This window comes from Triticum aestivum, chromosome 5B, assembly GCF_018294505.1.
Source record: "Triticum aestivum cultivar Chinese Spring chromosome 5B, IWGSC CS RefSeq v2.1, whole genome shotgun sequence".
In the NCBI taxonomy this organism is placed as follows: domain Eukaryota; kingdom Viridiplantae; phylum Streptophyta; class Magnoliopsida; order Poales; family Poaceae; genus Triticum; species Triticum aestivum.
Window position 1 is genome coordinate 552956358 of NC_057807.1, and position 26301 is coordinate 552982658.

A 26301-nucleotide genomic window follows, 5' to 3' on the forward strand; every position below is an offset into this window, starting at 1 on the left:
TGCAAGCGCTCATATATACGTGCATACACTCACTTCTATGAACGCACACATGCACACTGTACCCCTATGAGCACTTTCGAGAGATTGGACAGACATATCATCTTGAGATTTTACGAAGTCACCGTAGGCGCCTCATAATCGACGGGAACATCTCCTCCCACTAAACGCGCATCGCCGGAAATCCTGAAATAAATTCAATATAAATGCGAGCACCAGGACTTGAACCTTCGTGGACTGGGATACCACTGTCCTCCAAACCATCCAAGCACATGTTGGTTCGCGTGATATGATGATTTGATAGTGGAGATGTTTTTTTTCTTAAACTTGGTCAAGAACACCTGCAATGTTTGAACTCTGGACAACTCATAATGCCACAACATTGTGAAAAGGAGTGATAAAGTTTCTATCTACTGATGTATAGGAATATAGTATAAAATACAATATCACAATCATACAACTAGAATATAGTTTATATTACAATAGTTAATATTGCAACTTATAGACAACTATTCGGGTGTGAATTAGGTTCTTTACCATTTAGTTATTTGGGCATACCAATTCATCACCGTAAGTTATCTAATGAAGAATGGAAGTGTATCGAAGATCGAATTGAAAAAATGGTTAGCTGTTGGAAGGGCAAGCTTATGTCTTATGGAGGTTGGCTAGTGTTGATTACCTTGGTACTGACTAGTATGCTGATGTTCCTACTATCGTTCTTCGAAATTCCGAAAGGGGTACGGAAGCGACTTGATTTCTTTGGATCACAGTTCTTCTGGCAATCAGATGAGGTCAAGAGGAAATACCGTCTCGCGCGATGGGATATCCTTTGCCGACCAAAAGACCAGGGGGGGTCTCGGTATTGAGAACTTAGAAATCAAGAATAAATGCCTTATGAGCAAATGACTCTATAGGTTAGAGACAGAGTCGGAGGGCATGTGGACACAGATTTTGCACAATAAGTATTTACAGTCAAAAACGCTCGCCCAGGTTACCATGAGACCAACTGACTCGCTATTCTGGTAGGGTCTTATGAGAACAAAGGACTTGTTCTTTCGTAGGGTCAAATTCTTGGTTGGCAACAGGATGCCAATAAGATTTTGGGAGGATACGTGGTTAGGAGAGACACCCCTAGCCGTACAATATCCCACCCTTTATAACATTGTGCAACGTAACAAGGATTACGTTGGCACAGTTTTTCAAACGATTCCCTTAAATATTCAGTTCAGACGCGTGTTAGTTGGTGAGCGATGGACTGCCTGGATGCACTTGGTTTGGAGATTGATAGATGTTCAACTCTCCGACCAGCCGGATTCGATGCAATGGAAAATAGCTAAAAATGGGGGTTTTACAGTGGAATCTTTCTATATGGATTTGATTAATTCTAGCCCAATCTCAAGATCGTTGCATATTTGGAGGGTTAAGGTTCCCTTGCATATTAAAAAATTTATGTGATTCGTCCACAAGCAAGTAATACTCACCAAGGATAACTTAATAAAGAGGCGATGGGCAGGTAGTTCACATTGTTGTTTTTGTGTTCATGATGAAACAATACAACATTTATTCCTTGAATACCCACTCGCCAAATTGCTTTGGAGAATGATTCATATAGCCTTCAACATTAATCCACTAGTAGAAAAAAGACCTAATATGAGACACATTAGTGACGGTTTGATTTTGAGCCGGCACTAATGTGTCCATTAGTGTCGGTTCCAACGGCTAGCCGGCCTATCTCATTAGTACCGGTTCGTGGTGAACCTTTAGCACCGGTTCGTGCCACGAATCGGTACTAAAGAGAGTGGTGGCAGGGTGTTGTCAGTTTGGGGCCCCTCCAGCACCTTTAGTACCGGTTCGTGGCACAACTAAAGGTCGACGTACATAAACCCTTCGTCCACCCGAGCCACTCTGTTCTTCCCCTTTCCCCTCACTTCCTCTGTTCTTCCCCTCTCTTCCTCGAGCTCCTCACAAATTTTGCCCAAAATTTGTCAAGATTTGAAGGCCCCCATCCATTCAAATGATCACAAAGGTTGGCAACTTTGTCCTTTCAACTCTCATTGCTAGATTAGCTCTTGCAATGCTTTGTATAGTGATTAATTTGGGAGGAATTATATTTGCTAGTATTTGATTTATATGCAATTTGAGGTCAAAAATAACACTTAGTTTGCATATGTAGGTGTGGTTTACTTAGTGCCTTCTAAATCTCCGTCGTAACCACCGTCGATCGCCCGCACCGTCCCGTCGCCGGCACCACCTTGTGGTGAGGCTCTTGTTCATGAATGTTTTACATTACCAAATTGATGTTTGTGTGATTTGGATATATAGTTACTCGTATAATTATCTTACCCGTACGTTGTTTGTTATACATAGTGCCATGGTTTTGATATCCGTCCCCGTCGGCCCTCGTCCTTGTTATGATTCGGATGTGGTATATTCTCTTTTAAAACTAGTTGTTGCATTTCGTGTTTATGACAAATTATGCCCATCAAGTTGACATAGATATTTTTATCTAGGAGGTATGTGAACCGGAAATTCCAACCGACCCTATTGTCGAGAGGTTAAATTTAGTTGAAAGAGAAAACGAGTATTTGAAAGAAAAATTGAAAAGAATTGAGGGGGAGAAGATGGAATTGGAGTTGCATGTTGCCGATGTCGTCGATGATCACAAGATCAAGATGGAGAAAATGAGGTTGAAGATTAGAAAGATTAGAAAATATGCCATTGATAGTGTGGCTTGGTATCATTATGCTGTTGGATCAATTGTTACCTTAGTTGCGATCTTCATCGCATTTGTTGTTGCATTTAAATTCTTTAGCTAGAGAGTTATTTGTATGTTGCATTTAATTAAGTGTGTATATGAACTTTATGTATGAACTTTATGTATGAACTTGTATTAATTTGGTCTATTCGGTGTTGTGTAATGAAGATGAGCCGACAATGGATGTATGATGACCGATGCTCTCCCGAGTTCATTAATGGCGTGCATACTTTTCTGCGGGCCGCTGAGGCAAACAAGCGGGCGGATGGTTTTATGCCTTGTCCATGTGCTGGCTGTAAGAATGGTCACAGTTACTCTACGTCAAAAACCATTCACGTCCACCTATTTAAGTCCGGTTTCATGCCCCACTATAATGTTTGGACCAAGCACGGAGAAATAGGGGTTATGATGGAAGACAATGAAGAAGAAGAGGACGACGACGGCTATCCTGGCCATGGGTTCCCTGAATACGATGATACAACAATGGGGGAAGAAGCTGAGCCGGCAATGCGGGAAGAAGCTGAAGAAGAGGCATCAGATGAGCCCGCTGATGATCTAGGTCGGGCCATTGCCGATGCAAAGAGAAACTGCGCAAGTGATCTGGAGAGGACGAAGTTGCAGCGCATGTTAGAGGATCACAAGAAATTGTTGTACCCGAATTGCGAAGCTGACAAAAAAAAGTTGGGCACCACACTTGAATTGCTGCAATGGAAGGCAGAGAATGGTGTATCTGACAAGGGATTTGGAAAGTTGCTGGTAATGATAAAGAATATGCTTCCAAAGGACAACGAATTGCCCGAGAGTACGTATGAAGCAAAGAAGGTTGTCTGCCCTCTAGGGTTAGAGGTGCAAAAGATACATGCATGCCCTAATGACTGCATCCTCTACCGCGGTGAGTACGAGGATTTGAACGCTTGCCCGGTATGCGGTGCATTGCGTTATAAGATCAGTCGCGATGACCCTGGTGATGTCGAGGGCGAGCGCCCCAGGAAGAAGATTCCTGCCAAGGTGATGTGGTATGCTCCTATAATACCACGGTTGAAACGTTTGTTCCAAAACAAAGAGCATGCGAAGGCGATGCGGTGGCACGCAGAAGACCGTAAGAAAGACGGAAAGTTGAGAGTACCCGCTGACGGTTCGCAGTGGAGAAAAATCGAGAGAAAGTACTGGGAGGAGTTTGCAGGTGACCCAAGGAACGTATGGTTTGGTCTAAGCGCAGATGGCATTAATCCTTTTGGGGAGCAGAGCAGCAACCATAGCACGTGGCCTGTGACTCTATGTTTGTATAACCTTCCTCCTTGGTTGTGCATGAAGCGGAAGTTCATTATGATGCCAGTGCTCATCCAAGGCCCTAAGCAACCCGGCAACGACATTGATGTGTACCTAAGGCCATTAGTTGAAGAACTATTACAGCTGTGGAATGGAACAGGTGTACGTGCGTGGGATGAGCACGGACAGGAAGAATTTGACCTAAAGGCGTTGCTGTTCGTGACCATCAATGATTGGCCTGCTCTCAGTAACCTTTCAGGACAGACAAACAAGGGATACCGCGGATGCACGCACTGTTTGGATGATACCGACAGTATATATTTGGATAGTTGTAGGAAGAATGTGTACCTGGGACATCGTCGATTTCTTCCGACAAGGCATCCCGTAAGAAAGAAAGGCAAGCATTTCAAAGGTGAGGCGGATCACCGGACGAAGCCTCGCCACCGTACTGGTGCTGATGTACATGATATGGTCAAGGATTTGAAGGTAATCTTTGGAAAGGGTCCTGGCGGACAACCTGTTCCGAAGGACGCTGACGGACGCGCACCCATGTGGAAGAAGAAATCTATATTTTGGGACCTGCCATGTTGGATAGACCTAGAGGTCCGCTCCGCAATCGACGTGATGCATGTGACGAAGAATCTTTGCGTGACCCTTCTTGGCTTTTTGGGCGTGTATGGGAAGCCAAAGATACACCAGAGGCACGGGAGGACCAGCAACGTATGCACGGAAAAGACGGCATACATTATTGTCAGGCCAGCTACGCTCTTACCAAAGAAGAGAAGGACATCTTCTTCGAATGCCTGCTCAGCATGAAGGTACCGTCTGGCTTCTCGTCGAATATAAAGGGAATAATAAATATGACAGAAAAAAAGTTTCAGAACCTAAAGTCTCATGACCGCCACGTGATTATGACGCAACTCCTTCCAGTTGCATTGAGGGGGCTTCTACCAGAAAACGTTCTATTAGCCATTGTGAAGCTATGTGCATTCCTCAATGCAATCTCTCAGAAGGTAATCGATCCAGAAATCATACCAAGGTTACAGAATGATTTGGTGCAATGTCTTGTCAATTTCGAGTTGGTCTTCCCACCATCCTTCTTCAACATCATGACGCACGTCCTAGTTCACCTTTGCGAAGAGATTAACGTTTTGGGTCCTGTATTTCTACACAATATGTTCCCCTTTGAAAGGTTCATGGGAGTCTTGAAGAAATATGTTCATAAACGTGCTAGGCCAGAAGGAAGCATCTCGAAGGGCCATGAAAATGAGGAGGTCATTGAGTTTTGTATTGACTTTATTCCTGACCTTAAGCCGATTGGTGTTCCTGAATCGCGGCATAAGGGCAGACTGGAAGGAAAAGGCACGCTAGGAGGGCATCAAATAATATGTATGGACGGACATTCTCTTACTGAAGCACACTACACAGTTTTACAGAATTCCGCCTTGGTGGCTCCGTATATGGAGGAACACAAGAATTTTCTACAGTCCAAACACCCAGAGAAGTCTGACGACTGGATTACACGCGAACAAACGAGGACTTTCGCCGGTTGGTTGCAGAAACATGCCCTGAATGATGGCGATATTCAAAATGACCTATACTCGTTATCTCAGTTACCATCTTCGAATATAATGACTTTCAAAGGGTACCAGATAAATGGGAATACATTTTACATGATCGCCCAAGATAAGAAGAGCACCAACCAAAACAGTGGTGTCCGCTTTCATGCAACAACGAACATGGGAAAGGAAACATATTATGGTTACATAGAGGACATATGGAAACTTAACTATGGAGGTGATTTGAAGGTCCCTTTGTTTCGGTGCAAATGGGTCAATATGACACGAGGCGGGGTAACGGAAGACCCGCAGTACGGAATGACAACAGTGGATCTCAACAATCTTGCGTATGCAGACGAACCATTCGTCCTAGCCAATGATGTGGCGCAGGTTTTTTATGTGAAAGACATGTCTACCAGGCCAAGAAAAAGAAAAGATAAGGAAGCGAATGGATCATACGACGAGCCAAAGCGCCACATAGTTCTTTCAGGAAAAAGAAACATCGTGGGAGTGGATGACAAGACAGACATGTCAGAAGATTATGAAAAGTTTGATGAAATTGCTCCATTCACAGTGAATATTGACCCGAGCATCTAGTTAAATGATGAAGATTTTCCATGGCTACGGCGCAAAGGGACACACGCGAAAAAAAGTTTCACACCCAAAGATCTGAGATGTGATCGGCTTCACTATCATCACTTTCTTCTGTGTTTCACACCCAGGAGGGAATGTCTATAATAGTTAGGGTAGTTATGTGTTTTGGCATTTGAAACACGAAGAAATTTTATGTGCAAACAAATTCTTTTCATGCATTTACTGATTTTTTCCAGCTAAATGACCCTGAAATTGAAAAGCATTGCAAATGAACTCAGAAAGGGTTGAAAGTTGGCATGGTATCATAATTTCATACAAATAGCATGTGCAAAAAAGTAGAGAGGGTTACAACAAAAACTGGATGCACTTCGTGTACAAAATGGACAATCTCTTTCGAAGTATCAGGGTTTCCGACGAAAACTCAACTATTACAAAGGCATTTCATTTTTTAAATAACCTAAGCATTACCAAATTGAATATAATGATAAAACACATAAGAAAAAAGAATCACTAAAAAAACTTTTTTCAAAGTTAAGTTATTCACAAACTAGTGATTCACACAAATTTCAAATAATTGAAAATTTAAACTATTCAAATTTGAAAACTACCGACACTAACTGAAAGTTTGTAATTTTTTGTACCTAAAGCAAAAATATTCACAAAGAAACTCTAAATACAGCAAAAAACAACTCAAAAATAAATAAAACAAAAATAAATAAAGTGAAAAAAATAAGAAAATAAAAAAGCCCGCCTACTTGGCCAAAGCGGCCTGCATACGAATAGGAACACAACCTTTTGTTGGGCCAGGATGCAGGCCCGCAAAGACCCAGTAGGCCCACTGGGCAGAAGAGGACAGGTAGGCCCAGTAGGCCTGCTTAGGAGAGGAGCTCGAGAGAGCTACCGCACTGGGGCTTATAAACCAGTGCGGTAGCCCCTCGGCTAGCGAGGTGGGACTAAACTTGCGCACCGCCTGGAGCCAGCGCACCCCCTTTGTTACCGGGTCGTGGCTCCAACCGGTACTAAAGACCCCCCCCCCTTTAGTACCGGTTGGAGCCACAACCCGGTGCTAAAGGGGGTGCGCTTCCCGCCGCTTGGCCTTGCCAAAATAGACCTTTAGTACCGGTTGGTGGCTTCAACCGGTACTAAAGGTCCATCCTATATATACACCAGTTGAAAAAAATTCACTTTCCCTCTCTTTTTTCCCTCTGTTTCCTCCCTCCGTCGCGCCGCCCTGCCCTGATCGACGTCGGTCCCATCGACGTAGCCGCCCCCGTCCCTCGTCGCCGACCCCGGCTGTCCCCGCCCGTCGACGTAGCCGCCCCCGTCCCTCGTCGCCGACCCCGGTTGTCCCCGCCCCTCGGCGCCGTCCCGTCGACGTCGCCGCCCGGCCGTCCCCGTCGCCACGCCCCGGCCGCCCCATAGCCGCGCCCCGCCCCGCCCCGTCGTCGCCGCCCCGTCCCGTCGCCCCGTCGTCGCCGTCCCGTCCCGTCGGCCCGTCATCGCCGCCCCGTCGTCGCCTCGCCAATGAGCTCGCCCCAGCCGCCATGTCCACACACACACACACTACACACACACACACACACACACACTACACACACTACACACACACACACACACACACTACACACACACACACTAGTTTGTTTGTTATAAATTTTTCTGTTTTTTAGTTATAGAAATGTTAGAAATTATTCTGTTTTTTAGTTATATAAATATTAGAAATGTTAGTTATATAGAAATGTTATAATTTTTTTGTTTTTTAGTTATAGAAATATTTATAGAAATGTTAGCATTTTTTCTGTTTTTTAGTAATATAAATATTAGAAATGTTAGTTATATAGAAATGTTATAAATGTTTTCTGTTTTTTAGTTATAGAAATATTTATAGAAATGTTAGCAATTTTTCTGTTTTTTAGTTATATGAATATTAGAATTGTTATAGAAATGTTAGTTATATAATCTGGAAATTTTAGAATTAGTTTTAGTTAGATGAATTAGATTAATGTCAAATTGTTAGAATTTGCATATATATATATATATATATATATATATATATAATTTTAGTTATCACAATTCAATCATTTAAAAAATGTTACTTTTTGCGGGCATATAGTATTTGTTCTTGACGATATGCCCAGCCCGCATCCTCGTCGTCGACCCGTTCGCGACGACGTCCTGCTTCAGAGGACCCATGTCCGAGACTGGGCTCCGCCGGGCTGGCACTGGGAGGTGCTACCTGGAGGCGCGCGCCGCTTGGTGAGGAACCCGACCTCGGGTCCCGTCGTCGACCCTGATCTTCTTTGGTGGCGTTCGCGTGGGCCACATTCGGTGCAGAGGCAGCCGGCCCTGTCGGAGGTGGTGCGTCGCCGTGTCAGGGAGGAAGATGAGCACGTCCATCGCTACATGGCTGCTATGGACGACTTCAGGTTCTCCACTACTTGGCGGGTTCTTTGGGCAGATGACCGGAGATATGATCCTGTGATGGTTCCTTCTCTTTGGGTGTGCACCGCCCGCGCCCCAGGAACCGCGAGTGGCGCCCTAGATTCTTCTGTAGTACTCGATCTTTATTAGGTACCTAGCCAGTGATGTATTCGATATATAATATTCGAGACGATGTATTCGAGATTATATATATTAAGAGGATGATGTATTCGAGATTATATATTTGAGACGATGTATTCGAGATTCAGTTTTTCCTTATTGATTAATTGCATCCATGCATTGTAATTTGAATACTAAATTGTTTTATATTTCTTCTGTATTAGTAAAGTAAAAGCTATGGCGGACAATACCGGCAGAGAGAGAGAAGAGGAATTGTTCGACATCATACGCAGCCCTCACAGGTTAGATGATCTGAATGAAGCAGATGACGGCTCCCAATATCTGAACAATACCGGAGAGGGTGATGAAAAGATATTCGATCTCGACGACCGAGTTGATGAAGTCATGAACTATGATTATGATTATGATGACACAGACTATGTTTGTGATGACACAGACAATGTTGATCTTAAAATAACAAAGACTACCGGCGAGGTATATTTATATAAGCATACATCATGGTGATCATCACATGTTTTTTTTATTGAAAATATATTAACGAATCGATCTTTCTTCTTTCAGCCCTCCGGATCGAGCAAATCTGCTTCTACAGACAGCAAGACAAAGCGAGGCCCGGGCAGATTGTTGAAGGATGGTGTAAAGTACCACATTGAATCCACCAAACTTAGTGGCGAACCCCTCACGCCTAAGAACATTGCGGACAAGTGGACTCGTCAGTGCGGAGTTCTTGTGAAGGACAAACTCCCGATCTCCATTCAAGAATGGAAAGAGCCAAAGACTAAACGTCCAGGTGTTACTTGGGTCGACGATAGAGCCAAAAAAGACCTTAAATCTCTGATGGAACATTGCACCCTACCAGATCATTTCACTGAAGCAGATGTGGAAAAAGTCAAGGCCACTGCTCTTAAGAAGATGGCAATTGCATTCAACACCCACAAGAAAATTGTATGGGCCAACTACCTTCAAGGATTCAGAATTATCTAAGGAACGGTCGATGAAAAACAAGGCAAATGCCGTAAAAAAGACGCAGTTCCATAGGCTGGGTCCAGGTGGCTACGCGGTGGGATTGCCTAAGTGGGATAAGTATGAGCAAGAGATGGAGGATGCAGGGGTCACTCCGGTTACTAGGAACTGGTCCCCAGGTGCAGAACTTGGTTCTATGCGCATGGGGGGCGTTGGACCCGAAGACAGGCGAAGTTTCGCGGAAGGCAAATCTAAAAGGAGCCGAACAAAAGATAATTGACGCAATAGAAGAAGCTCGAAGGGGGGTGTTCACGCCCAACAGAGAGAACGACGAGCTTACGCGCGCCCTGGGAAATCCTAAACACCCGGGAAAAACACGAGGCAAGGGCGTTATTCCCTAGTATGAGGGCTTTTCAAAATGGAACGAGGACTACAGGACCATTGCAAGAAGGAAGATGGAGGAGGAGAAGAAAAGGAAGCTGGAGGAGGAGCAGAGGAAGCAAGACGCAGAACGCCTTCAAGGCCTAGAAGCAAGGCACGCGGACCTGGCACTCAAATTCCAGCAGCAGCAGGAGCAGATCGACTCACTTAGCCAGGAAAAGGGGTCTCAGCAGCGGCAGCAGCAAGCGGATGATCGTCCAGCATTGGATAGCACCGTCCCATCCATGCCGAGAAGCAGCGTTGGTTCTACCCCGGGCGACACACTGCTGGATACATACCCTGTGGATGACGTCATAGAGAACACTAACTTTGAGCTACACTCCAAAATGAAGAACATATCCATGAAGGTGGCGGACGGCGTTGCTTTTCCAGTTACCCCCGAAGCAACCTTCCATTGCATCCCGATTCCAGAGGGCTATGCTCGTGTCATGGTTGATGAAGTAGTGGACCCATATTCGGGGCTACAGCTTGACATTCCTGGAGGTGAAGACGAGCACACAGTGGGAGAGGCCATACATCGTATCATCCTATGGAGAAAGGATTGCATCATCTTTCGAAGTCCACCGACACCACGTCGTCTGCTGACTCCTCCTCGAAGTCCGCCAGCGAGTCAGCAGACTCCCGCTCCTCCAAGTCCACGAACTCGTGAGCCGACTCCTCCACGAAGTCCGCCACCTCCTCCAAGTCCCCGAACGCGTGAGCTGACTCCTCCGGTTTCAAGTCCGGCACAGCGTCATGCCACATCTCCAGTTTCAAGTCCGGCACCGTGTCAGGCCACACCTCCTGCTTCAAGTCCGGCACATCGTTAGGCCACTTCTCCTGGTCCAACTCAACCACGTCAGTCGTCGCCGCCGTCTCAGCAATCGCAGAAGAGACATGCCGCAGCTTTGGTGCGTAGCGGTACGAGTCAAGGTAGTTCAGGAAGTACAGGCGGAGATAAGTGATATAAATATGGTCCAAGCCTCGCTCCTCTTCCTCAGAGGCCTTACGACATGAGTAACGAGCAAAACGGAGGCATAGTGCAAGCCCAAGTGGACGCCCATTTTGGACCGAAACCGGCACCACCGCCAAAGGAGAAAGTGCCTGAGAAAGTAATTGACCACTTCATTCATATGGCTAGAGAACCAGCTCCCAAGCCTGTTGACTCAGACTATGAGCGCCAAATCAGGAAACTACATCGAGAACGGCTAAAGAAGGAAGTGAGCTCGAGCTCGAGCCAACAAGCAGCTGGCAAAAAATGCGGGAAAGCCGTTCCCCAGTTGGGAGAATAGGCGGCGCAAGCGATCCCCCCGCTTGTTGTGCCAACAACACATGAGAGGAGTACGCGCGCCAAATATTATTGTGGGCAAACCGTTAGCGTTCCCCAGCATGGCGATGTGGTAATAACGGAGGATCATATAATGCAGGCTCAAATGCTCAATATCTCCTCGAAATCGAGCCCATGCCTCCGCTTAGAGAATCGGAAATAGCATGGAAATATGTCCGGGGCCAGCCTTTGGTCCATCCAGACAAGGTCAAGGACCTCCCAACGAGAATGTATCAATTGCATCAATGGTACATGAACATTACCAAGATTTCCAATCGAGAGTCCCTCATGGTGAATGTCAAGCATGAGCATTATTACCATGAGAAAGCTCTGGCCATTGAGTATCCAGAACTATTTCAGTTATACAATCAAGACGCACTCGACAAGTCTATTGTCAGTTGCTATTGTCTGTAAGTGATTTCTTTCTGTAATTTAAGTCTCAAGCTAGTTATGTAGTGATAATTTTGATCAATCATTACATGTAATTATCTTTACTATATTCTTTTTCTGTGGTATTATATGCAGGATGAAGATGTATGAAATGAAAAAATCTGGACGTTATAGCGTTGGGTTCATTGACCCAAATACCATTAGTGAGGACATATGGCAGATTGAATATTATCAAGATGGTGTAGAGGAAAGCATGCTAGAGTTCTTGAAGCGCCTCAATACCAATGAAAATATACTACTTCCTTACAACTTCCCGTGAGTCACACTGTCTTGTACTACAAATTCTGTTTTTGCTTACTAGCTAGCTAGATGTTAATAATTAAGTGTATAGGGTTTACTGTAGTTGATTAATTTTATGCACATGCCCTCTTAATTAAGACATGCAAACGTGTGCGCATGCAGTTGGTACTGGATCTTGTTAGACATTAAAGTTGAGGAAGGAAAAGTTAAATTACTGGATTCACTAACTAAAGAAGATAAAGACTTCACCATCGTGAAGGGGATAGTTAACAGGTAATTTCAATCATTATTAACTATATTTCGGCCTATTATTAGTTCGTCATTTCCTGATATGAACTATTTAATAACCCCTTTATTAATTTTCTTTGCCGGCGGGCAGGGCATGGGCCAAGTTCATCAAGGTGACTCCAGGCAAGTGGGCAAAAAATTTGTTTTGGCATCGACCAAAGGTAAGTAATTAAGTAGTACTAGCTAGCTACCATCTCTTTAATTCTTGTTTCAATATCATTAATAAATTATCATGCTTGATTAATCATTATCTGATTCAATTCCATTCTCGTAAAGGCCCTGAAGCAGGCGCCGGGGAATAATCTGTGTGCATTCTACGTTTGCGAGAACATTCGCATGATGACGTGCAAAGGAGCAGATCTGATAGACAGGACTGGGTACGTTTGTCAGAACACTATTCACACAATTATCGATATCTAGTCACACAACTAACACACATGCATATTGATCTCCTTCTTAACAGTTCAGAGAGGTGTGGCATAAGCTCCTAACATCGGACCGCATACTAGCACTTCAAGAGGAAATAGCCGGATTTTTGCTCGACCAGGTCATAGATCCCAAAGGAGAATACTATTACCCGCTACCGCCCCCATGAACCACTTGTCATCGTGCTCCGGAGGCACCAAAGGCAACATATGTTGGAGAAATTGTATATGTATATACATGTGTACGTGTGAATAATTAATGGTGTTGATTGTGAGACATTCGATGATATATATATATATATATATATATATATATATATATATATATATATATGCAGTTCTACGTACGAGAAAATCTATTTATATATATGCATAACGTGTACAATTTGTAGTATCGTGAAATACCAGCAAACAAAAAAAATTGAATGGAAAATAAAGCCAAACCCCCCCCCAAACATTTAGTACCGGTTGGTGTTACCAACCGATACTAATGTCCTACGCGCACACGGGTCTGGCTCGTGCCACGTGGTGTCATTTTAGCGCCGGTTCGTGACAAACCGGTACTAAAGGGGGGCCCTTTAGTCCCCACTCTTTAGTGCCGGTTGACAAACCGGCACTGAAGGCCGTTACGAACCGGCACTAAAGGCCGGTTCTGCACTAGTGATCCTCCAGTTGACATTGAGTCGTTGTTTGGAACGTGGTTAGCTGGGGTTGAGCATACACTGCGGCTAGTATTTGGATTGAAATATGTGCACTTCCGTGGGCTATATGGAACTGTAAGGATGATTTGATTTTTAATAGACAACATACTTTAACTTTCTTGCAGGTCATCTTCAGAGCTACCGCATGGATCCGTACATGGTCCTTACTCACTCGTATGGACTCCAGGAAGCCTTTGGTTATTGGGTGCAACCAGTGGGAGATAATAGCACGAGCTAATATTCAACCAGGGGAGAAGGAAACCCGCATGGGTGGCTTGGGATATTATGACCAGACCGAAAAAATTTGGGAGGATTGGGATTCCGGGATATGGAGATCTTCAACTTAGCTCTCCTAGCACGTCAAGCTTGGAGATTGCTAACAGGGGAGCTCAGCTTAAGTGCCAGGATTTTAAAGGCCGTTTACTTCCCGGAGGTTTCTATTCTTGAGGCCGAGCTTGGGTCACACCCTTCTCAGATATGGCGCTCGATCCTTGATGGTCGGGATGTTTTGATACAAGGTACTGTGAAGAGGATTGGAGATGGCGAAACCACGAATATCTGGAGACACAATTGGATACCGAGGGACGGAGTGAGGAGGCCCATCACATTGCTCACGCAAAACCCTCCGACGATGGTCTCCGAGCTCATGGACAGTACCACGGCATCTTGGAAGGAGGAGCTGATTCGAGCAACTTTTGCTCAGTTTGATGCCAACGAGATTCTGAAAATACCACTATGTACTCGCAAGGTTTCGGACTTTTGGGCTTGGCACGAAGAACCAAGGGGAAATTTCAGTGTTCGTTCCCGCTATCGCATGATTCTCAGAACAAAGCACGAGCGTGAGGCCTGGCTGAGCGAAGAAGCGGGAACATCTATTGAGCAGCAGGAGACGGACAAGTGGAGTACTATTTGGCACATGCAGGTTCCATCGAAACTCCGCATGTTCGTTTGGAGGTTGGCGAGAAACTCCATGCCCACTATTGACGTACTGAAGCATCGCAATATGGCTACCGAGGACAATTGCCCTTTGTGCGGGGCGGTTGATTCATGGAGACATGCGCTCTTTATGTGCCCGATGTCAAGCAGTGTTTGGGCCCTAGCTCCGGAGGATTTGGTTCATCATCTTGTGGATAGAATGGAAGAACATCCCAAGGATTGGCTTTTTGCTATGAATGGAGTTCTGAACGGAGATATGTTTGCACATATGATTGTTATCATGTGGGCGATTTGGCGAGCTCGGAGGAAAGCGATCTATGAGGACATCTTCCAATCACCGCACTCTATTTATGAATTTATCACAAGTTTTCTTGATGACCTGAGATATATCAATGCACGTGAACCTCGAAGGACCGTTGTGAAAGCCACAAGGCCAACTCAGTGGCAGGCTCTGGCCACGGGATGTGTGAAAATAAATGTGGACGCAGCCGCACCCAGGCAGGCTCATTTTGGGGCTGTTGGTGCAATCTGCAGAAACTCAGATGGCCTGTTTTTGGGAGCTTCAGCGCTGATTATGAGGCACATTGGGGACCCGGAGACGCTAGAAGCCATGGCGATCAGAGAAGGACTTGCACTTGCGGAGGACCTGTACCAAAGGCGCATTCATGTTGCATCTGATTGCAAGCAGGTCGTGGACTCACTGAAGAAGGAGGATGCATCTCCATATGGTGCTATTGTGCATGAAATATTAAGCCACTCTTTAGCTTTTGATATGTGTAAAGTTAGCCATGAATTTAGGAGCTCAAATTATGAAGCTCACAACTTAGCGAAGCATGCTCTATCTCTCGGGGGCGGACGCCGTGTGTGGTTAGGCCATCCCGGAGATCTTTCCTTCGTCCCTGTAAACATTGTGACGAATCAATAAGAAGCTTCGTGAGTTGTCTCAAAAAAAAACTAATATTCAACCGGTTCGGATGGCGGTCGCATAACAGGATAGGAGTCTAGGAAGCTTATCCTTCATATTGCCGTACCGGTTGTGATTGTCAGCATGTACTTTTCTTTTTTCTTTTTGTTTCACTCCGCTTGCGAGCTATAATACTTTTATGACTTTGTGCTACTTCATGGATTTTTAATAAGATGGTTGCATGCATCATTATGATCCAGAGGCCGGAGATACGCCTCCATTTCCAAAAAAAAAAACAATCAAAACAACATCCATACATAGTTCAAACCACGCATACTTACTGGTACAACATTGACACTGCTGTATTTTTAAGAATTTGTAGACCATATTGCCCTTATCACCATTTATGATGGGCGCCGAACCTATAGCCTAGACGTGGCCTTGGGGAGCACAAGACTCCGGACCGCATCGCGTAGCTTCACCTTGTCAACCTTTCCCAGCGCGTTCCTCGGGAGGGCGTCGACGACCACTACCTTCCTGGGTGACATGAAACGCGCCATGCGCTCACGGCAGAAGGCGATCACTTCGTCTTCGCAGACCCCGGCAGCCCTGTTGCTGGCCACGAGAAACGCGCAGGGTGTCTCGCCCCAGTGCGGGTGAGCCATGGCAACCACCGCCGCGTCGGCCACAGCCTGGTGCTGGAGCAGCACCTCCTCCACCTCCTTGCTGCAGATGTTCTCGCCGCCGCTGATGATCACGTCCTTTGACCTGTCCTTTACCTCGATGTACCCATCCGGGTGCATGACGCCGACGTCACCCGTCATGAACCACCCACCCTTGAAGGCCTTGTCGTTCTCCTCCGGGTTGTCGAGGTACCCCTTCATGATGCTGCTGCCACGGAGCACGATCTCACCCACGGACTTGCCGTCGCGCGGCACACTAGCCATGGTGTTGTTGTCGACGACGTTGGTGTCGGCGAGAGACAGGACACTGACCCCCTGCCTGGCCTTGAGGCGTGAGCGCTCCGGGAGCGGCAGGAGGTCCCACTCGTGGCGCCACTCGCAGGCCAGAGCGGGGCCGGTGGCCTCCGTGAGCCCGTACCCGTGCGTCACCTTGAAACCGACCCGCTCGACGCGGTCCAGCAGGGCGGCCGTCGGCGGGGCCCCTCCAGTGAGGACGTGGACGGGAGCTGCCAGCCGACGGGCCTCCCCGATGCCGTCTAGGAGAATGTTGAGCACCACCGGCGCGCAGCACATGTGGGTGACGCCGTGGTCGGAGATGGCACGGTAGACGTCGGCGGCGCGGTTCTCGCGGATGCATACGTTGACGCCGCCGCGCGCTGCCATTCCCCAGGTGAGCGTCCACCCGTTGCAGTGGAACATGGGGAGCGTCCAGAGGTACACCGGCTCGGTGCCCACCCCCCACGACAGCAGCTGGCTCGTGGTGTTGAGGTACGCACCACGGTGGCTATACACCACGCCCTTAGGCGCCGACGTGGTGCCGGAGGTGTAGTTGAGTGTGACCGCGTCCCACTCGTCCGCCAGCGAGGGCAGCTCCGCGGCCGGGTCGCCGTCGCTGACCAGCGCCTCATACTCGAGCTCACCGACGCCGAGCCGGACGCCAGTGGGCCTGTCAATATCGTCGATGACGGCGACCGGCGGGACGGGCGCGCCGGCATCGGCGACGATCTGGAGCGCGCCGTTGGCGAGGCGCACGTACTCATAGTCGACGAACAAGACCTTGGCCTGGGAGTGCCTCAGGATGGCCGCCACCGCCTTGGCGTCCAAGCGCGTGTTGATGGTGTTGAGCACGGCAGCAGCCATGGGCACGGCGAAGTGCATCTCATACATCGCTGTAGACGCCCGTAGACGACGGACGTGCGGTCACCGTACACTGCACCGGCACGCGGCAGGAACCCAACCGGGCTAAGCGGCACGTAGTTAGCCGGACGCTTGGGGAGCTTCTCCATTTCCTCCACCAACAACCGTACCTGTATGCCTTCAGCTCAATACCGATCAGTTGTGTTGAGAGGCTCCAAGGCTAGCAGGCGTACGTATTTATGGGCCCCACTAGCGACTAGTCGCCTGGATCAGTTGATTTTTCTCGGCCCCTCAAAAAGAAAAAGGAAAGTTTGATTTTTCTCGGTGCGAGCTTTGTTAAAAAATAATATTTTTTTAATACAGTACAAACGCAAGCGCTCATGCATGCGCGCATACACTCACCCCTATGAATACACACACGCACACCTTATCCCTATGAGCAACTCCGAGAGACTGAGCCGACATATCATCTTAAGATTTACGAAGTCACCGTAGGCGCCTCGTCATCGACGGGAACACCTCCTCCCACTAAAAGAAACTACATGATTTTGATTTTGCTTTATTTTTATTTATTTTCTTCCATCTTGAGGGTAATACCAGCGCCACTGATTCGTTCTTTCTTAAGAAACTTATTTTTGCGAAATTTCACTATTATATACTTGCATATTATAAAAAACGTAATTTATGTGTAAATTATGCGCAAACTTTTGTTAATTTATTTTTATTTTTTTCATCATATTTCTTCCTAAAGGATAATACCAATGCCACTGATTCATTCTTTAGTTGCTTTGTTTGCTGCTATTTCTTGTAACTGGTTGATGCAATAGTTGTTTGGACTCCTATTTCTATCTATATAGTCACTGCAATATTTGATTTACATATATGTTTTTTTAACATGGCCATTGATGCACATGAAAGACCTTGTCAATCTCTAATACTGTGTCAACTTTCTACAGACGATGAGCGTTAATAGAAAATAAACAGCCAAAGCTTGATGAGTCGGAGTCGATGCCAACAAGAGAACCGCATCAAGTAGGCCTTGGAGATGTAGAACTACAAATTAGCAGATTCATTCAGGAGACTCACCATCAACACCACGTTGTTTATCATATTCCCAGAAACATCAACGGCATTGCCCACAATGATGCTCATCAGGTTCTCAATTCTAGATTAGAACGTGTCTTAGGTTGTACTCATTCAGCTCATGGCATTGGCTCTTGCCTTTCCCTGCTTAATCTTCACAACTTCCAAATGGAGGGTGTTGTGATTCACGTTGTACTTTGCGTATGAGATGAATGATGTCTTGGCGCTTGATGGTGCCTTGTGTTCCACAAAAAAATCAAGTAAGCCCTTAAGTCGTAAAAATTCGGCATTTTTGCATCGACCCAACAATCTTGGCCGATAACACAGGCAACAATGGCGGTGCGGGTGAGAGTCGACAAGCCTAGGCTCAGGGCGGCCGGCAAATAAAAACCAGGCGAACTGGCCGTCAGCTCTGGTAACCCAGTGGCAATGCGCGCGACGCGCCATGGCTTGGGGTGGTTCGCTACTTCGCCAGGGACATCGGCCGGCACGCCATGGCCAGCAGTTGGCACGGAGGCTGGCCCCGATGTACTCGCGGCAATGGAGCAAAAACTTCTCGAGATCTGAGTTGCAGATGCAACACCCAACCCCCACACATATATGCACGCTAGGGTCCCTTTAGCATCAGGACTGCGAATCGGTATTGCACTGCTTGATGCGAAGCATGCGACCATGTAGACATAGGTATTCAACCAGGGTCACAAGGAGATTTCAGATCCATATAACATAAGGGGATTTTGGATCCTTTTCGCACATCAGGCGAGCACGAATCTCAGGGCGACGCACCCCATATGGGGGGCTTAAACATATGTAGTATGTCAGACAAAACTTTTGAATTGCATCGACAGATTGAGAACGTGGAAGCAACAGGCAGATAGCAAAAGAGAAAAACACTGGAGAGAGAGAGGAGGCAGACATGGCACAAGGATGGATGGGGGGTCTAAGCCGGTACTGGGCGTGCTATCGTGTCTCTTACGCAGCAATCTTGTCGTAGTCCACCATCAAATACACCTTCATTAGAACCTCCGCGGTGGCCGCTCCTCCGCGACGTTCACCCGCAGAGCACGCCCCTCCAAGCTCTGCAGAATTCAGATAGTAATGTGAGACTCGACACGGCATTCGTTATCCCGCTAGAACGAGGTTCGATTCATGCAGTTATCACGGTATGTAAAAATGGTAGGGCAATCAGATGATTGCTAACTAACCTGTCCATCGAGGGCAGCGATGGCATCATCAAGTTCCGGCTGCGATGCCATTGTCACGAAACCAAATCCCCGTGAGCGCCCAGTGTCTCTGTCGTAGACAACCCTGGCATCGACAACTTTGCCGTGCTCGCTGAACAGCTCTACCAACCTAGAGTCGTCCACTTGCCATGGCAGGTTGCCCACGTAGATCCTGAATGAAGACCCGGAATCACGGGGAGGCCTTTCCACCCGGGCGCCTCTAGGAGCTGCCTTGTTTACAGTCAACAGCCTCCCATTCACGTCCTGTCCACGTTAAAGGTCAGTCAGCAAACCATACATTTTGGTGCATTCTTTAGAGCATGCTTACATAGCATATGAATTATAAATGCTTTTGAAATTGGAATTAATGCCCTATGACAGGAAACATAGAAAATGCAAACTGGAAGCAGCCATTCTATGCAGGTTCCATTACGTAAATACAGAGTATGCACTCACATAGCGATGGAACATCTCCACGGCCTTCTCAGCCTCTTCAATGGTACTCATGGTGACAAACCCAAATCCACGGCTCTGGTCTGTTTCCCTGTTGTAAATGACCTGTACATCCACAAAATAGAAACTACATATTACAACAGGGAGAAAAGGCATACAGTATCCAAGCAACCATTGTCTGACTGCCCCTCCAACCATACTGAATTACTGATGAAGCCGACACCACGCTAGTCGTGAATTAACAGTAACAGGGTCAGCAAATAATACATTGTTACGTGGAAGGAAATGCATCTTAATTGGACCGAAACTTCATATTAGAAACCACATGATAAATATCTCTGTATTTCACAGTTTCTGAAAACATTGTGTGCATGCGCTAGCAGGTTAATGGACATAATTCTGATAAAGACGTGAAATGACTGGCCTCCACACACAACTATAACACGATGCACCCCATCAAATAACATCGCTGGCCAACCTACTGCATCCAAGCCTATCACACAAGCAGGTTGCAAAGAGGCAAACTAGATTTTAGCAGCTCCACCATATGAGCCTCAACATTCAGTTAGGCATCATTCCGTCCAGGACTGAACGTGACAATTTCAGTTGCGCATAAACAAAGCACATAATCAGGGCCCGGAAGAATTGATGCATTCTCTTGACTGAGCCAACGTGTGTGTGCACACAGACAGGCACCTAGCAAAGAGGCCAAGGTGTGTGCATGAAGGGGAAAGAAGCGCTCACCTCGGAGACCTCGACGACGCCGGCCTGCTCGAAGAGCTGCGCGAGGCGCTCGCTGTCGACGTCGTAGGGCAGGTTGCCGACGTACACCTTGGCCTCCTCCGGCGGCTCCACGTACTCCCCGACCACCTCCTCCTCCGCTGCCACATCCTCCTCATCCTCCTCCACCACGGCCGGCTCCTCCTCCGCGGCGGCCTCCAGAGCCTCGTCCTCCGGCTCGGCTACGTCGACGGCCGCGGAGGTTTCGAAAAAGGAGTCGGAGGAGGCGAGCGGGGCGAGCGGGCCGCGCGTGCGGGCGGCGCGGAGGCCGAGGCCGAGGCGGCGCGGGGGCGCCGGGGAGAGCAGCACGAGGAACGGCTTCGGGGGCGGGGCCGGGGAGGCGCCGGCGAGCGCGCGGAGGGACGCCGCGGCGACGGAGGCGGTGGTGGAGGAGGCCATCGCCATGGACGGTCGAGGAGCAGGGGGAGGGGATAAGGGATTTTCTGGGTTTGGGGGGGAGAAGGAAAGAGACTGAGGATTTTGCGGGATTTTGTTTTTATATTTTCCCTCTTCCCTCTCCCTCCTCCTACCCCTTATCCTGCATTTGGGCTGGGCTGGGCCGGGCCGGGCCAGGTTGCTTCCCTCCATTTGGTTTATAAGAATACAGTTCAAAGTTGATAGCGACACTAAATACAAGTTCAATTGTCTCAAAATAAAAACTAAAAACAAGTTCAATTGTCTCAAAATAAAAACTAAAAACAAGTTCAAAGTTGATAGTAAGTTTTTTCTCTTCTCTATAAGACCTCGCGGCCGGGCTTCACTACCATTGCTATAAAGCAATGAAGCATAGCATAGTTCAACGATTTTATGCCCCATTCATTCAAAATTTATGTGACGCCTATGTATTTAAGTTTCAAGTCGTCTCGTTTCAAACATTATGGAGTACATCTAAGTGGCACAAACAAGGAGTGTTCTTCAGCTTCTTGGCCGATATTGAGTGTGGCTATTCTTTAAGAAAAGAATAACTTCATTCCCATGGAAAAATGGACTGTATACAATTTGTATTTGTAACCATTAAAGTTTGAACTTCAAAATGATACACTAAGTTTTTATAAATTCTTTTGGCTATTATTTTTAGATCTAACACAATCATGTCAGTTAAAAGTGTATGTTAGTAATAATGTCACAGAAAATAATGGTCAACATTTTATTATACTCCCTCCGTCCAAAATACTTGTCAGAGAAATGGATGTATCTAGATGTATTTAGTATTCCGGGGTTGCTGGAATTTATAAAGACGTAATCATGCACATGTACCCACTAAATATGATGGTAGAACATGGAATACACCACTCAAACACAAATGGGGTTGATGACGAAACCCAAATCGATAGATCTCGAGGTAGGGGATCTTAAGCTATGTCTCTTGGAATGATGGCAACAAGGACACATAATTTTACCTAGGTTCAACCTCTCTGAGGAGATAAAACCATGTGTTTTGCTTGTGCTTAATTGTGTTGGACTATGTGCATACCATGTGTAAGACTAGTACGAGATTGTATGATGTGTCTAACTTGTAAGATCTATCTACTAGCCCATCCCGGTTTATATAAGATACCGAGGTTCTAGGGTTACTAGAGTCCTAGTCGGCTACATCAGTTGAGAGGAGTCCTCCATGCATACGAAGTCCTTGTCTTGAACAAGCCTTCTGGAGTCTTCTTGGTATTCACCATAGGCCTCCCAAATTGGCCCAGGACGGAACCAACAAAGAGGTCATCTCCTGGTATCGGGGTTGAATCTGGTGGATCTTGGATAGGGAGTCTTGAGATGGTGATCTTGCATGAATGGTAATAGGATAAAAAGGACACGATGTTTACCCAGGTTCGGGCCCTCTCGAAGAGGTAAAACCCAATGTCCTACTTTTATTGTATTGATTGTGATGAGGTACAAAGTACAGGGTGATCTACCTCGAGATTGTATCTGAATGTCCCTCTCCTACGATCTAAATCCCTCGGCTTATATAGTCACCGAGGGTACCTAGGGTTACATGTAGGTTGGTTACATTAAGGGATAAACATGCCCACACTACAAAATTTGCTCTATTTAGTGACAAAAACCCTAGAGACAAAAAAGGAACTGTCGCCTAAAACCATTTTCTGTGACGGTCCACCATCACGAGGTTTTTCCTCCTAGGGCAGCGCCCTAGCCAACTTTGGCGACATTCTAGCCTGATTTTCGGCCATGCATTTGGGCGTCACTACACATTTCCATTTTCTCCGACGGTTTGTAATGTCACATAAGATGTTTGGTGTCACAGAAAATGATAGGCTGGTTAGAAAAATGATTTAAAAAATGGCGAGTTGGTGTTCAAAATGTAGTACCTTATAATTTCTGCCATGGTAGAATTTATAACATATTATAATAATTTTTTAGGGTATTACTTGAGATGTTTGGCATGTTGGGAAAGAAAAAAAATGGTGCAGTGGGCTTGAAAACAAAGTTTTGGGTTTATCTAATGGATATTAGTTGAGATGCTCGTAATGAAATCTATTACATTATTTCCGTTTATGCTATCATTTTACTGAACTATGAGATGCCATACTAATTCTTAAATAAAACATGAATAGGAAAATATAATCACAGATAATAATATAGCATTACAGGTTCAGACATGGAACAAACATTGGGTACATCAGCACCGACATTTCCAAAAGTATCGCGCATCACGAGTAGGAGTGTTCGAGCAACAACATGAAGTGCAGCAACAACATAGAACTACTCTTCGGCAGATTACACAGATTGCCAGGTATAGGTACAAAGAGGATATCCTCATCACCTATGTGGTGGATCACGAAGAGTAGCCTGTCTCCAACGGCCAATTTAGACAAGGAAAGCAAATCCTTCCAGCCATCCATTACGATGAGGTGTCCATCTTTTTCTAACATCGGGTATAACGACCATATGTAGCATTAGGAAACATAATAATTCTCATTTCACCATGTGGATTCATCTGATCAGAAAGAACATGACTAGGGAGTCTCTGTTGCAATAACACGATTGTTACATGGTATGATGACATATTTTAAATAACAAATGTTGTACTATAAATGATGAAATAAATAAAATTATTACCAGCAGTTTCTTCTTAATGTTGGTCTCGGTCAGAGTTTGCATCAGTACTTTGTACAGTCCAGAACTTGGTTCATGTGCATACCACCATACAAACGTTTCAATGTCGTCAGCAAAAATGACGATGTATGGCATGTCTTTCCACGTACATGTGGTTCCAGGAGTGAGTTCCATTTTGTCAACTATCTCTTTTGTTTCTTCCAATATCACATAGTAAGCTGAGTAGGTATACATATACAATAATGACACCATTGTCAGATATTTACAGTTAGGACTATTAAGAACAGGCAAGTAAACACAAGTCCACGTAAGCAAGGTATGTATGTCTAAGAACACTTACAAGGATGAACAATTGGAACATTATCCAGTTCCACATCAATTTGATGTTCATGTGTGCTAATAACAAAGTACAACATATCAACTTGAAATATGTATACTTTGGCAAATTCTCTCCAAGTTGGTCCAGTAAAAAATGTTTTCCCTTCAAAGTTTTGGAGACAACAATAGAAAAGAAAATCATGCTTTGTTTTTAGCTGAGTCTTAGCAGAGGAGTGTTGAAATGAATAAACACCCAGCTCCATCAGGACTTGTTTTCTTGCAAAGCGTGGGATGAACTGTGGACAAATGGAAGGATTAGAATAGTTACGCTTGCAAGTCATAAATAAGTACATATACCAATTGTCCATTAATTCAAAGTGGCTTTATGTCAGCATGTTCACAAATTTAACAATGGCTTGCTCTTTTAAAATACTTGAACAAAACAACTAGATTAATGTCCAAGAGGTCATTATGCCTATTCAAACATTAACAAAACTATGCACTATGTGGCATAAATTTTAGAAAACTGTACTGTTTTATTTTTAGCATCTTTCCTAGTTTATGCATGGATAACTATTGTTAGGTTTTTTTCATAAAACAATGTGAATGATCTAAAATCGGATCAGTACTCCTTTGTAATTATGAAGCAATCATGCTCCTTTGTAATTATGAAGCAATCATGTAAACAACCTGCATGCATGTTCACATATCAATTTGAGTGTTAGCCAGTTGCATGCAGGGCAACCATGGCCATGACCTTAACAAAGGCCTAAATCATAGAACACTATTATAGTTTCATGAAGTAAATCAATTCAGGCACACCATGAATGAAAGAACAACCAATGTAAAAAACATAACGTCGTGTCTTCAAAGCCAACTGGAAGTCTTATGCGGAAGGTCTTGGCATACATTACGTGGCCATTTCCGCACAAACCCCTGGTGTCCAAACACTTTGGGCACTGTGAATCCAAACAATCAATTCAGTACACATACAACATTCACATTTGATTTAACCGAAATCAAAGATATTGAAGAAGGATTTACCTGCATTTTCTATCGGCGAGTCGGCTTGCCTAGGGTTTCTCGATGTCGTCGAGGTGGTTGACGACGTCAGCTGCGAAAGTAGGCGAAGGCGATCTTCTCCGGAGATGAGAGGCGGTGAAGGGGGCGGCAGTCCCGCATGGGAGTTGGCAACAAGAGGGGGGTTGGCGATTGGAATGGGGAGCGGAGATGGCTTAGTGTGGAAGAAGAGTGGCGCGGACGTTGATGTGACTATACGTCTCCCTGTGTAGGACAGCGAGAGAAAAACGAATGAAAAACTAATCATTAGCATAAAAAAATTGACTTCCTAGAGTCGAACAAAGGACTTGACGCAATTAATGAGTCACGATACTATTACCCTAGGGTGCCATCACATGGCCATAATCACCGCTTGAAATCAAAAGCCATTGTTGTGTTGACTGATACGTCTCCAACATATCTATAATTTTTGATTGTTTCATGTTATTATATTACCAATCTTAGATACTTTATATGCAATTTTATATCATTTCCGAGGACTAACCCAAACAGAGAGCCACCCGAAACACTTTTTCTGTTGTCGCAAGTCTTTGTTCTTCCACGATCCCATCTGGAGGCCTTTTCCGGTACGCTGTCGGAGGAGGAGTCGATGATGGAGGGCTTCTACATCAACCTTGCTGCACCTCCAATGATGTGGAGTAGTTTACCACAAACCTACACGTCCATAGCTAGTAGCTAGATGACTTCTTTTTTCTCTCTGATCTTAAATACCATGTTCTCCATGATCTCCATGGAGTTCTATCCGATGTAATCTGTCGATCCGCGTATTGACCCAATACGACACCACTTCATCATCCTCGTAGCCGCCTTCCTCGTCTGGGGACAACTTGTTTGGGCCCTCGTCCCCAGGGCCGCCTCAACCGCTGCTGTTGTATGGTTCTTATACGCACCCTTTCGTGGTCTTTTTCGCTTCTTTTCTCACAGACTCCAAATTTGTTGTTGCCCATGCCTGAATTAGGAAAAACAACGAGCTTATGAGTGAGAGGGGCGTCACAGAATCTGTTCAGCTCAACTCGAAATTCAGGAGCCCATTCAAGGCATGAACTATGATGGCATATGGATACAGATGCCCCGTGAAAAAAAAT

The 26301-nt window shown here is 45.7% G+C and overlaps 1 protein-coding gene and 2 pseudogenes across 1 annotated transcript; 1 reads left to right on the forward strand and 2 right to left on the reverse strand.

Annotated features, from left to right (window-relative positions):
- Window positions 1-2920: 2920 nt before the first annotated feature.
- Window positions 2921-6234, forward strand: LOC123116890 (uncharacterized; annotated as a pseudogene).
- A 9471-nt stretch (window positions 6235-15705) lies between these two features.
- LOC123116891 (trans-cinnamate:CoA ligase, peroxisomal-like) lies at window positions 15706-17544 on the reverse strand (annotated as a pseudogene).
- A 1471-nt stretch (window positions 17545-19015) lies between these two features.
- LOC123113146 (28 kDa ribonucleoprotein, chloroplastic) lies at window positions 19016-21221 on the reverse strand. Its single transcript, XM_044534297.1, has 4 exons — window positions 20714-21221; window positions 19973-20074; window positions 19499-19780; window positions 19016-19372 (listed from the first exon to the last, which is right to left on the reverse strand). The coding sequence occupies exons 1-4, from the start codon at window positions 21152-21154 to the stop codon at window positions 19310-19312; spliced, it is 888 nt and encodes a 295-aa protein (XP_044390232.1). The 5' UTR covers window positions 21155-21221; the 3' UTR covers window positions 19016-19309.
- Window positions 21222-26301: the final 5080 nt, after the last annotated feature.